The sequence below is a fragment of the Cyanistes caeruleus genome, chromosome 3 (genome assembly GCF_971803275.1).
Source record: "Cyanistes caeruleus chromosome 3, bCyaCae1.hap1.1, whole genome shotgun sequence".
Classification (NCBI taxonomy): Eukaryota; Metazoa; Chordata; class Aves; order Passeriformes; family Paridae; genus Cyanistes; species Cyanistes caeruleus.
The window spans coordinates 32,688-46,508 of record NC_141703.1 but is presented as its reverse complement, the minus strand read 5'-3'; the positions used below and the strand labels follow the sequence as shown (position 1 = coordinate 46,508).

The 13,821-nt window shown below is 42.5% G+C and overlaps 1 protein-coding gene across 4 annotated transcripts; it reads left to right on the top strand.

The window, feature by feature from the left end:
- Positions 1-6,015: 6,015 nt before the first annotated feature.
- On the top strand, positions 6,016-12,427 carry LOC111942201 (uncharacterized). Of its 4 annotated transcripts, none has more exons than XM_086879451.1 (4): positions 6,016-7,074; positions 7,924-8,050; positions 9,535-9,660; positions 10,216-12,427. In XM_086879451.1, the coding sequence occupies exons 1-3, from the start codon at positions 6,928-6,930 to the stop codon at positions 9,582-9,584; spliced, it is 324 nt and encodes a 107-aa protein (XP_086735577.1). In that variant the 5' UTR covers positions 6,016-6,927; the 3' UTR covers positions 9,585-9,660; positions 10,216-12,427. The 4 variants fall into 4 exon arrangements, 3 of the variants coding, with proteins under 3 accessions (XP_086735577.1, XP_086735579.1, XP_086735578.1); XM_086879453.1 differs by lacking the exon at positions 10,216-12,427 and adding an exon at positions 9,925-10,209 and having other exon boundaries at positions 6,881-7,074; XM_086879452.1 differs by lacking the exon at positions 10,216-12,427 and adding an exon at positions 9,893-10,209 and having other exon boundaries at positions 6,881-7,074.
- Positions 12,428-13,821: the final 1,394 nt, after the last annotated feature.

The window sequence follows — 13,821 nt, the reverse complement described above, 5'->3', positions numbered from 1 at the left end:
TAGCTTTAGTTTATTTTTTCTTTGGCCTACCCTACATCCCAATCCCAGTAACATGTTTTAAAAGTGTATTAGTAATTATACCCTGTTTATTAGAGGAGGAGCAAAAAAACCCCACTACACTCTTTTTACTAATAATTCATACCCCATCATAAAAGTAAAACAAAACACAAAAAGCTATATAAAACCTAACACAACCCAATCTGCTTAAAAAAACCTCAACAGCTTACTAAACTGAAAACCATTCAATGAGCCCTAAGCATTACTAAAAACAACCTAACCACATCTCTACCTTCTAATTCATAAATAATAATCAATGCTCTAGAAAAATAACTAAAGATTAACATTAACAATAAAAAAAATTAAACTACTAAAAAATAAGAAATCACTACAAAAACAAACTAACTGTAAAAATCCATCATATAATATATTCATATCCATCATATATATATTCATATCTCAAAAAATACAACTAATAAAAACCACCAAAGCAATAAACAGGTACATGAAACTACAAAAAGAAAAGATCAAAAATAAACTGCAATTAACCAAACAAAACCAAATTGTTCCTAACTCAATAATCTCATAATACCTTGAATCATCAAAATAAAAATACTATCTCCAAATAAACACAAAACCAAAAAATAAATTTAACCATAAACAATATTTTTCACATTAGCCATGAGTTTAAAACATACTACAATCAAACAAATGAACCCCCTCTAAGAAACAATAATCCAAATAGAAATATAAGAAACCTAACAAATTAGCTACATTACTGTACCCCAAACATACATAAGCACTACATACTCACAATAATAAAAATACATCAATAAATAAAAAACTACCCTATACCTCACACTGCTACTCAAAACATCATCCTTAACCTTAAAAAACAAGCCCTTTAAAAACATAATGCCCCTAAAAAATTAAATCAAACCATAAAACTCATTTCAAAAACAACCTTATCAACACCTCAACTAAAAAACATAATATTCAGTAAATATACCATATCCCCTACCATGCACCAAGTACAAAAAAACAACCCAACAAAACTATTAAAAACCATTTTAAAAACATTAAATAAAAAAGTCTTTCAAATATTAAAAAACATCTAGCAAAAGCCACCTAATTCATTAACACCCCAAACTCCACCAAGCAAACTAACCCTACCCAATCTAAACCCTGACATATCATTAACAAAACCAAAATCCCAGTAACAAATAAAAAAATGTATTTAAAAAAGCAATTAAAATCAATTCCAGGTTAAATAGAAAAAAATCCGTAAAATTGTCTTAACTCAAAAACCAAATGACACATGATAAATAATATGAAAAAATAACACAATGTATACCTCAAAAACTATATACCTCAAAAAAATCTAAGCATTAAATAAAAAATACGTATAAACCTCACTTTTTACTCAATATCTCTACTCTTATCTGTCTATATATATAACTAATTTCCAAAAGAAACAAAACACCCCACACAAGTTATTTTCAAAAACAACACTCATTCCCTCACATCCTTCTCCTAACGATATTCTGTACAACAAAACAAAAGTCTCCCTTACTTTGAATTAATTTTTAACAAACTAAAACAAAAAAATTCTCCAAACTATATATATTTTTTTCTTTCTCTTAAATCTATTCAAATGTACTCTAAACTAAAAACCCAAACACCAAAAACTCACACATCCAGCCCTCGGGGGTCTGGGCCTCAACGCTTTGCAACACCAAAAAAACTGATATATAACTAAACAAAGAAAACTATACTTCCCAACAAGAACTTTCTAAATTGACCATCTCTTCAAACAACAAATAATTTTATTATTTATTATTCATTTGTTTATAATTATAAATACTTTACTCATTAAATAAACATTTTTTTCAATTTTCCTCCAAAGAAATCTTTTCCCAAACCAATTAAACAAAATAAAAAAAACACTTAAATTTTCTTTATTAAAAACCCTTTTCAAAACTTTTCTCCCAAATTTACCCTAAACCAGGAAAAATATCTCTTGTGCATTATACATATATCAATGTAGTATATAAATATATATTTGATAAAAATAGACATTAAAAAAATGTTTGATTACCATTTCAGGTAAAGGGGCTGTTTGGTGTTTATTAGGTTAGAGGTAGAGCTTTTAAATAAATAATGTAGAAATTAAAATGCACAAATCTATAATAAATACATTAAGATATAGACATAAAAAAGAAATATAAGTAATATAAACATAGACATGTAGATTAATATTAAATAAGATATATATAGATGTTATATATGCTTATATGTTATATATGCTGCTTCATCCCCTACTGCAAGGTCACCAATGACAACAACACCCCTCCATGTTCACCAAAATCATATTGCCAATATTTCCAATAGATAGTACATACATCACGGCAGCCATGTAAATCCACCACACCTCGTCAGCACATGCACACTGCTGTACCATCCACTAACCAACCCACACAGCCCTCCAAATAAACCACACCACACAAGCCCACCAAAACACGTGTGGCACAGCATCCGGAAACCACACAAATGTACAGCACCGCGTTTGGCCAGAAATGCATGAGCACAACCATTTTTAACCACAAATAAATGCACATCACCATATTCAACCCAAAATGCATCTGCAGACCACCATATCGAACCAGAAATACACATGAACCACCATAGTTACCTAAAAATAAATGCACAGCACCAAATGTGAACCAGAAAAACACAACCACCACCATTCCACTGCTGCTGGAATGGAGTGGCCCTCTCAGGAGGATCCCGGTTGCTTCAGGGCTTTGCGTCCACAAAGGAAAGGCATGCAGAAGGCAGCACCATCACCCCAGCCCTGTAGTCTGGACCTAGAAAGGCTTCCAATAAAGCAAGGTGCTGCTGTCCAGGGCAGTTGGAGTTGTTCTGTGCCTTCTTTGGGGGGGAAGAGCAAAGGCTGGGGGGGACGGGATGGAGACTGGGGGGCTCCCGTGTCCCTTGGGGCACGCCGAGGCCCCACCAGAGGGAGGGACACGCTGCGCTGGAGGAGCAAGGTGAGCGGGGAATGGGGAGGGCTGGTGCTGGGTACCCTTGCCCAGAGGGGACCCCGAGCTGCCAGGAAATTCCCTGGGAGGGCTGGGTGCAGAATCCAAAAACCTGTGGAGTTGTTCTAGTTTTTACGGTAGGTATTGGCAAGGGACAGGAATTGACCTCTCTAAATCCCCTTGGAAAGGAACCCCCTCTCTGTGCACTCCGTCGTTAGGGTTTTGTTATGTCAGGAACGGCTTAGGGTTAAGAAAGTGGGTTTTGTCTTTCCACCTCTTACTTCCCTGTAAAATGGGAGTGTATAAAACACATGTGTGCATCCCTGAGGTATTAAAATGCACCGAGAGAAATTTCTGGGCCTAAGGTCCATAGAGACGAGCGCGTTCTGCGCTCGGGGTTGAGTAGGGATTTATATTTTTGTCATTCTGACCTGTTAGCTGAAAGAATTGGGAGAGTTTCCAAGAGAAAGAAATGCAAATTTCAAAAAGCAGAACATTAGAAAGAGAAATATATAAATGTATACATGTAAAAATAAATATAGGGAAAGCTAGGTAGATCTATATATAGAGAGAGAGCCATAAAAAAGAAAGAAATACAAGTAATCCAAGTCTAGACAAGTAGACTAATATTCAGTATGAAAACTATATGGATAGATGCTAATATAATATATTTTAATATCAGTTCTGTATGATATCTCTGTATAGATAAAGAAGATCAATATGATAAACATAAATATTACAAAAATTTAAATGTAGAGTCCTTTTGTTATTTATTTGGATAGGGGCATGGCATATAAATGAATAATATAGAAGTGAAAATATACACATCTATAATAAAGAAATAAATATAGGGAGAAAGATTGGGAGATAGATAGATAGAGAGATAGATAGATAGAGAGATAGAGAGATAGAGAAAGAGACAGAAAGATAGAGAGATATAGCCATAGAAAAGAAATAAACACAAATTATCTATATCTAGACAAGCTGGTTAATATTCAATATGAAAAATATACGGATAGATGGTAATGTATTTTAATATCTGTTGTGCATTATATCTCTGTGTGTATAAATAAAGAAAATCAATATTATAGAAAGAGATATTATAAATCTTTCAATCAAGGGATTTACTGGTTTTTATTTGGTTACAGGCATGGCATTTAAGTGAATAATATAGAAATGAAAATATACACATCTATAATAAAGAAATAGATATAGGGAGATATATATAGAGAGAGATAGAGCCATAAAAAAAAAGTAAATACAGATAATCTAAATCTAGAAAAGTCGATTTATATTCAGTATGAAAACTATATGGATAGATGCTAATATAATATATTTTAATATCAATTATGTCTGATTTCTATGTGTATAGATAAAGAAGACCAATGTGATAGAAATAAATATTACAAATATTTAAATGTAGGGGCTTTTTGTTTTTTATTTGGATAGAGGCATGGCATTTAAATGAATAATATAGAAATCAAAATATACACATCTATAATAAAGAAATGTATATAGGGTGATAGATATGGAGATATATAGATAGGGAGATAGATAGATAGATAGATAGATAGATAGATAGATAGATAGAGCCATAAAAGAAGAAATAAATACCAGTAATACAAATCTGGACAAGTAAATTAATGATCAGTATGAAAACTATATAGATAGATGGTAATGTACATTAATATCTGTTATGCATTGTATCTGTGTGTATAAATATAGAAGATCAATATTTTAGAAAAATATTTTAATTTTTTTAAACAAGGGGCTTTTCTTTTTTTATTTAATTAAAGGCATGGCATTTAAATGAATAATATAGAAATGAAAATATACACATCTATAAGAAAGAAATATATGTAGTGAGATAGATAGATAGATAGATAGATAGAGAGAAAGAGAGAGAGAGAGAGAGAGATAAAGAGATAGAGCCATAAAAAAGAAATAAACACCAATTATCTATATCTAGACAAGCTGGTTAATATTCAATATGAAAAATATACGGATAGATGGTAATGTATTTTAATATCTGTTGTGCATTTTATCTCTGTGTGTATAAATAAAGAAAATCAATATTATAGAAATAGGTATTTTAAATCTTTCAATCAAGGGAATTACTGGTTTTTATTTGGTTACAGGCATGGCATTTAAGTGAATAATATAGAAATGAAAATATACACATCTATAATAAAGAAATAGAAATATAGAAATGAAAATATACACATCTATAATAAAGAAATAAATATAGGGAGATAGATAGATAGATAGATAGATAGATTGATAGATAGATAGATAGATAGATAGATAGATAGATAGATAGATAGATAGATAGATAGAGCCATAAAAAAGAAATAAATACCAGTAATCCAAAGCTGGACAAGTTAATTAATGATCAGTATGAAAGCTATACAGATAGATATACAGATAGGTAATGTACTTTAATATCTGTTATGCATTATATCTGTTCGTACAAATATAGAAAATCAGTATAATAGAAATAGATATTAAAAACATTTAAAACAAGGGTTTAATTGTTTTTGATTTGGTTAGAGGTTTAGAGGCAGGGCTTTTAAATGATTAATATAGAAATGAAAATATACAGGTCTATAATAAAGGAATAAATATAGGGAGATATATCTATATGTAATTTTAAATAAAAAGCAAAAAACACCAAGTAATCTAAAACTAGACAAGTAGATTAATATTCAATATGAAAAATATATGGATAGACGTTCATATATTTTTATATTGATTATGCATTATATCTATGTGTATAAATATAGCTCAATTTGATAGAAATAAATATTAATTACATTTAAGTGAAGGGGTATTTTGTTTTTTATTTGGTTAGAGGCAGGGCTTGCTAAGTTTCGATGGGGGGTGGGTTTTGGGGCGTTCCTCGGAGAAGAGTTTTTGGAAGGGGGTTGCACACGTGGTTTCTTGCCTCGCTTCTCTGCACGTGCAGGGGCGCCCCCCCGCCCGCCCCGGGCTGAGCTGTGCGGCAGTGCTGCCGCCTTGTGGGCACAGAGCGGTACTGCAGCTGTGCGCCGAGGCGGGCGGGGCCGGGTCGAGCGGGGGCCGAGCAGGGCCGAGCCGAGCCGAAGCGGGCGGGGCCGAACCGAGCCGAAGCGGGACGGAAAGAGCCGAGCCGAAGCAGGACGGAAAGAGCCGAACCGAGCCGAGCCGCGTCGGGCCCCCCCCACTCCGGAGCCGGCCGGGAGGACCCCGGCAGAGGCGTTGACTCCAATGCCTGCCGCCGCAGGTGCGGCCGCCGCCCGGCTACGGAGCCGCTGCGCCCCGCCGCCATCGTCCTCGCCCCGGGAAAGGCGGCGGACAATCGGGCGGAGTGCTCGGAGTCGGTCGGCGTCGGCAGGTTTTTCGTTCAGGCAAGTAAGTTAGACAGACGCGTTGAGAGCAGCGGGGGCCTTAATCTTGCCTCAACAAAGATGGCCGCACAGCCGGAAGTGGCTTCAGCCACAACAAAGATGGCGGCGCGGAAGGGCGGAAGTGACGTCACGCCACGCACAACATGGCTGCCCGGTCGTGCCCGGCTTGACCTCCCAAGGATGGCGGCCAAAAAGGCGGGAAAATGGAAGGACCCCCGGGCGGTGGGTGCATGCTTTCGACTGCCTGACAAACACTCCGGCGCCGACGCCGCTCCGGCGCAATTTTCCGCGGCTTTTCCGGCCGTGCGGACACGGGCTGTGCGCTCGGCGGCGCCGGGGCCGGGCGCCAGCAGGTCGGTCGCCGACAGGCAGCGGTGAAGACGCCTCACTCTGCCGGGGTCCTTACCGCGGCCGCGTTCTGGGGCTTCTGGCACTCGCGACGACCCGTACCTCGCCGCCGCTGCTCTCGCTCCGTTCTCTCCCCCTCGGCCCCCCCACGGGAAATGGCGGAAACCCCAATGGCATCGGGAACCAAACGGTCGCTCCCCGGCCCTGGCACCGAAGCAGCCCAAGGAGGCGGCTGCTCTGTGTGTCGGAACGGTGAGAGCGGGGGCCGGGGCTGGGGCAGGTTATCAACCGAGTATATACCTGTAAGTATAAAGATGATCAAAATAGATATTAAAAAATATTGAAGAAAAAGGGGCTGCTTGGCTTTTATTTAGTTAGAGGCAGGGCTTTTAGATAAATAGGAAAAATACAAATAAATAAAATATTGAAAGAATGAATATATAAAGAAAAATATATATAAATCTATATATCTATAAATATATAGAGAAAAAAAATATATATATATGTAGGCGTAAAAATATATGTAGAGAAAAAAAATATATATATATGTAGGCGTAAAAATAAGTAATAGAAATATATACATATATGTTGATTTATAATCTATAATATGATTTCTGTACGTATAGATGGTAATATGATATCTTTTAGGATATGTTATGTGTTTTGTATATCAAGAAGGTATATAAATATGATAAAAAATATATATTAAAATATTTTTAAATACCGTTTAAGATAAAGGGACTGTTTGGTTTTTATTAGGTTAGCTTCGGGGCTTTTAAATAAATACAACAAAAATAAAAACATAGAAATGTATATTAAGTATATAAAGATATAGACGTATGTGCAACCAGAAAAGTAAAGAAATAGAAGTAATGCCAATATATACAAACAGATTTATATTTAATATATATGTTATATATATTTATTTTATATATGTATTATATACATAATGAATATATATCATTAAAATATATATAATATATTTAATATATAATAACATACGTATACACGTTAAAATAATATCTTTTGATACTTTATATATTGCTTGTCATATATAAATGAATATAGTATATAAATTTAAACATGTGTGGTGGAAATAGATGTTAATTTGGTTTTTTTTAATTTTCATTGTTTTGATATGTTTCTCCGAGGCAATCCTCCCCTTGCAACTGCTGACAGCACTGAAAACCTGTGTGCTTCGTGGTGTCTATTGCCCAGCTGTCTACAATTCCATTGTGTTTGGTGCATTAAGTCACACTGAGCTGTGTGGGATGGCAGGTGAGCACATCGCCCGACCCTTTTAGCTTTTCTGGCTCATGCACAACTTCCTTTCCTTTTGGATATGGAAAACAGGGAAGAGAGGGTAGTGTGACATTAGCACTAATTTCTAGCAGATTTTTAACTGCCCCTGATGCTCGTTCATCTTTGCAGTGTGGGTTTTCATGCTGACAAATCCTCTGCTTTGCCTTCTGCTCACAGTCAGCTGGGCCCTTTATTGAACAGATTTATCTGCTACAAGGCTACGCAGAAGGATGGAAAGGAGGAACACAGGGGGGAAAAAAAATAGATTCAAGGCATAGAGAAGGTAGCTGGTTTATTTGTATGACATGTAGCTTTTTTAGGATGTTTTGTTCTTTATATGGCGTTAATTTCAAAGAGAAGCCTGTGAACTTTGTGTTCCCCTTTTGGGGCTGGTTCTGGGGTAAGGGGGAAACACGAGGCCTAAGCACCTCTGGCTTATCTGTCCAAGGATCTGCCTCAGTTGTGGCTCCCATCCTTCTGAAGGACTCTTCAGCGCAGTGAGTTACCTTCTATAACTATTTATTGTTGTATTGTTGTTGTGAGACCTCATTGCTGGGTGAGAGGACCAGGGGAAATGAAAGGCTGTATGCCACTGTTACTTCATCACTGAATTCTTGCACTCTGTTAAAATCAAAACAAAAGGGATTTACACTGTCAGAAACACTTAACTGTAAGTTAAGGTAAAGGTCACAGTGCTAAAACTTAAGAGCAGATAGGGTTGAGCTCCTTTGTCTTCCCTCTCCGGCAGCTTTTGTGACTCCTGCCTCCAAGGTATCATCAGCTATCCCCTGGATCTTGCAGTGCAAGAGATGCTGAACCACCAGCTGTTCCATATTCTACACCATGTGTCTTTTTACCATGTTCCTCTGAGAAGCATCTCTCCCGTCTCTGTTTCTTTGCAGACCAGAAGGGATAAACTGGGATTCCTTTGTTCTTTTGCCTGTTAATAAAAAGGCCGCTTGTGGCTGTGTGCAGTGGCAACTGCATCACAGAATCTTAGAGGTGATTATTCACAGGTTAAGGAAATAATTCCTTTTTTTTGTCACTGCTGCACTGAATTTCATAGGCGTGTCTGTGGCTTGATGCCTAAGATATTTAAAGCAGGTTTTATTCTTACAGGGGTTTTGCACACTAAAGTGTCTGCCCAGGTTTTGTTTCCAAAAGTGAGGTATAGTGCTGGGTGTTTAATTTGGTATGTTACTTGTTCTGTTGTGTAAATAACTGCAGCTCCCTCCCTGTGCCTGTGTATTGCAGGGGCAAGCGAGCGCTGGTTATAAAGGTGGCGATAATTAGGAAGAAGCTGTTTAAGCTTGGATAAATGTTTAGAAATCATTGCTTAGGGTACTGCATAGATGTACCAGAAGGAACTGCACCCTGGAAGTGCTGTGTGTCTGAAACCGACTGCACCTGCTCATTTTTAGCTCCTCTTTCTGACTCTGACTCTGCTCCTATTCCGACAGACCCGTCCGAGCCTGGCGTTCGCTACAGGCCTCCGCGTGGTGGGAGATGAGTCTAGGAGGAAATACCTTCAATCCACAGACGAGGCAGAAAGGACTCAGTACAAGGAGGACTGGACTCAGATGAAGGTAAAGTCCTTAACAGTCTATTTCTTCCCCATAACAAGTACTTCATTAGTGCATTCCTGGCCGTGTGCTGCAGGGCACGTTGGAAGTTACACGTGAGCGACGCTTCCGCTCGCGTCGAGGCGCACGCACGCGTTCCTCGTGCACCTTCTCCCTGCCTGACACGAGCTAACAGAGTCTGCCGAGGTGTGCCTGACCGGTTGTGAGGGCCAGATCTTTGTTGCCCTCATTTCAGTGAAGGAAACTGGAATTCCTTCTTGTATTCAGCACCACGTGTGGGTGTAAAGTTGAGCTGCCACGTGCCAGTTGAGAGCTGATTTGGTCAAGGAGAGGAATTCTTGCCTAGGAAGATTTGGCACTCTAGTTTCTCTTGCATGGCAGAGGCCACCCGAGATCGAAATGTTGCTACAAGTGTCCCGAGCTATTTCCAGTACGTACTTAAAAATGTCTGTCTGCAACTGGAGCGATTCTGTGCCTTATCCAGAGATGGTGCATTCTGGCTTTTCAGCGTGCACAGTGACGCTCCCGAGTTTTTAAGTGTCGATCTTTCTCTCATAGGTTAAGATGGGCACAGCTCTAGGTGGCCCATAGCTTGGGGTTCATCTCAGAAGGAGGGACTTCATTTGGTCACAGAGAAGACCTGCCTTCCCTGCAAGGAGCAGCAAAGATAATGCACAGCCTCTCGGAGAGGCTTAAACTTGAGTAAATTTTTGTAGCCACTGATGCTGTTGAGGAAGGTACGTGGATTGCAGTCACCTGAGGATTGGTAACTTTTGACAGTGAGTGCAGCACTTGCCACTGGCTCCCCTCCCTGGCTGCCGTGCTGTGGGTTTTGGCAGCTGCATTGTAAAATTTGTTGGTAGATTTTGGAGTCGCTTCCCCTGTAAGCGTTCAGCCAGGGTTCCCTTTAACAAACACACTGTGTGGCAGCAGCGCGTTGCTCTTCATAAAGTAGAGATAAATTTCTGTGCTTCCTTTTTTAAGCGACTGAACTGCTCAAGAAACTGCTGCCCGAGATGGTGAGGTTTGAAGCCTCTCTGGAGGAGCTGGAACTCTCTAAGGACGGGGGCTCGTGATTCACCCGTGGATTTGCGCACATGCAATGTAGCAAACCTGACTTTTATTTCAGCCAAAGCTTAATGTCACTGTCAGAAAACTGAGTATGATTTTTGGCCCATAGTTGTTTACGAATGGTGTAAGCCATTATATAATCAAGTATATCATTGAGATGTGTCTAGTAGATGTATTACGGTTATAGTGTGTGTGTGTGTGTGTGTGTGTGTGTGTGTGTGATGATTTCATTATCATACCATTTCACTGAACAGTCAAGTTCATTGGAGTGAAATCTGATTACTTGCATTTTAAAAACTTGCCCACCCCAACCCTTTTTGATTTTTTTTTCACAGGTATTTTATAGGCATATTTCAACATTTTCCTTCCTAATCCACGAGTAAAGGGAGATGTTGGGATTTGATCCAAAAGATCTTACAACCGATTTTGTGGTGAAACAGAGAAAAACCGTGAGCAGCCAACTCATTGGAAACCTGCATGTTAAACGCAGAGAAGCACAAAGTGTTTGATGCTGTTAGAGTTCAAAATAACAAGGAAAAATGGTGGGGAATTTACCTGCCTTGGAACAAAGTATGACCCCATCCCATACTCTCAGCTCCCGCTCCCCTTCCAGCGTGGCTGTGACCCGGGCTGGCCGTACCGCTCGGTGTGTCTGGACCTCACAGCATTTCTACGTGGCTGCTGCACCCGGGTCCCCAGTACGTCCTGCTCTGGCTGCCTTCCCCGAGCGGTCCCACGTGCACCAAGCGGGTGCTACAGACCACAGGGGCCTCTTGGCTGCAGAGCTGGGTGATGGGAGACAACAAAGCAATGCCCAGGATGCAGCTGTTCAAGCCAGCCTCGCCTCACGGAGCATTTCTTTCTCACCTGTCCATGGTTCTCTCTCTGTGTGTGTCTGTGCTCCTTTTTAAACTGCAGGGCTGGGAGGCCTGGCCATTCCACCGGGAGTGCTCACCCTGGGAGCACCAGTCTCTACCTTGGGAGGAAGCAAGCTGCCACCAGAATAAAAGCAGGGTGGAGCTGCTCCCACTCCAAGGCAAGAGCCTGCAAGGCCCATCCTTTGGGGACTCGTCTTTTGTGTGAAGGCACATTGTCTAGCAGAGGAAGAGGTTGGTACCTGGTGGAGCAGGGCCAAGATTCCATTTTCCCCAGGCAGCTCCCTCCTCTGCCTGCTGTAGCGCTGGCCAGGGCTGGGAGAGGAGGGGGAGTGTGTTCAGCACTGCTGCTGGAACGGAGTGGCCCTCTCAGGAGGATCCCGGTTGCTTCAGGACCTTGCTTTTGCACTGGTTTGTGTCCACAAAGGAAAGGCATGCAGAAGGCAGCACCATCACCCCAGCCCTGCAGTCAGGAGTCCATCAGCTTTCCCCACAGTGAACGTGGTTAAGGTCTCCTTAACCAAAGGAAAACTCAGCACCACTACAGATGTACAGAACAGCAATTTATCCACTGGGGCCCTCCGACACACTTTGCCCATTATGTGTCCAGAGGACTCCAAGTACTGACTTTACATGTCCACAAGCGTGGCCAAAGCCACACATACAGAGGAACACCAAGTTCTCACTGTGTACCAAGAGAAACAAAGATTTAATAACAGTATTTCTTAGACAACTGTTGGGGATGAAGTCAAATGTAAAGAAAAAATGGAAATGTAAAAAATCATGGATGTTAGTGCACATGGATACAGAGTTTCTGCTTTTGAGCTCCGCAGATGTTTTTTTCTTTCCTCTTTCCCTTCTTGTGTGAGCTGCCTTTGAGTCAGTTATGTTATGTTGAGCTCTTGTGGGCACAGAGCGGTACTGTCGCTGTGCCCCGACCGGGGCCCTGCCCCGCTCCGCTGGGTGACGGGGGGGAGGCGGCAGCGGGAGCTACGGCAGTTCCGCGGCTGCCGAGCCTGGGGAGGGAGTGAGCGGGGCGGTGTCTGTAAATAGCAGGGAGGGGTGAAATAGCGTTAAGTGTGTAAAGTGACACGGCTGGGAGCAGGGACACTGCGCTAAAAGGAGCGGGGGCCGTGCAGGCCGGCGGCTAAGAATAGCAGCAGTGGCGGGCGGCAGATCAGTTTCAGCTTCACGGACGGACTGCGGGGGAAGGACGGTGAGCAGCGGACCCGCAGCAGGCGAGGGGCGGGCACTTAGGTATTTTGCTAAGGTGTTTACCTCGGCCAGCACCTAATCGGGCAGTCCAAGTCCCCGCAGAAGAGGAACCGCTGCGAGGGAAGAGGCGCTCAGAGCCCGCAGCGAGCTGTGCACGCCTTCCCCACCGCCGCTCCCTGCTCCGCGCTGCCATCGCAGCTTTGCGAGCTGGCACCACACCCGGGCGAGTTGGCGGCTATGCCCCTCCCCGCCCCCTGCCCCGAGTGCCGCTGGGGCGCTCCGATAGAGGCTCTGCGGGGGCCTTTTAGGCGGGACCAGGGCAATAGAGAGGGCCGGAGAAGGGGACGGGAGTCTGGCGAGAGGGGCCCAGGGCGACCGCGGACCCTGCGAGCACCCCTGGCTCTGCCTAACTGAGCACCTCGCGCTCCCATGGGCCGCAGCCTCAAAGCTTCCGCTAATCCCGGTGGATTGGTTCTAGGTTATGGTTCTAGGTCAGGGTTCTAGGTCAGGGTTCTAGGTTATGGTTCTAGGTCAGGGTTCTAGGTCAGGGTTCTAGGTTAGGGTTCTAGGTCAGGGTTCTAGGTCAGGGTTCTAGGTGGCCAATCACAGCCGCCCTTTGAATCCAGGCGCGGTCCCGCCAAGCTCAGCCCGCTCAGTCGTGGCCCGTTCCCGCTCCCCCGTTTTGCTGGGGTGCCGCTCCGGCCGCTGTCGCTTTGGGAGCCGGCGGAGCCGAGCTGCCGCAGCCCCAAGAGGTGCTGTTGGGTCCCGGGAAGGGTGGGCGGGGGCTCCTCGTTCAGGTCCCGGCCGTAACTTCACCCAAAGAAACGGGGAGAAGGGGGGGAGCGGGCGGGATCGCGGGAGCGGGGCCTGAGGGGACAGCGGGGGGTCGCGAAGGCGAGCGCGGCGGGAACGGGCGGGCTGGGATTGGCGGGCCCGGCGCTGCCTCGGGCTGTGATTGGCTGGGCTGGCCGGTGTGGGCTATAAATAGCGTGAGCTGGAGGGG

Coding starts and splice junctions, on each gene's coding strand:
- LOC111942201 (XM_086879451.1), top strand. CDS start 6,928: ATGGCGGAAACCCCAATGGCATCGGGAACCAAACGGTCGCTCCCCGGC. Junction 7,075..7,923: donor TATCAACCGAGTATATACCT/GTAAGTATAAAG, acceptor TGTTTCTCCGAG/GCAATCCTCCCCTTGCAACT. Junction 8,051..9,534: donor TGAGCTGTGTGGGATGGCAG/GTGAGCACATCG, acceptor CTATTCCGACAG/ACCCGTCCGAGCCTGGCGTT.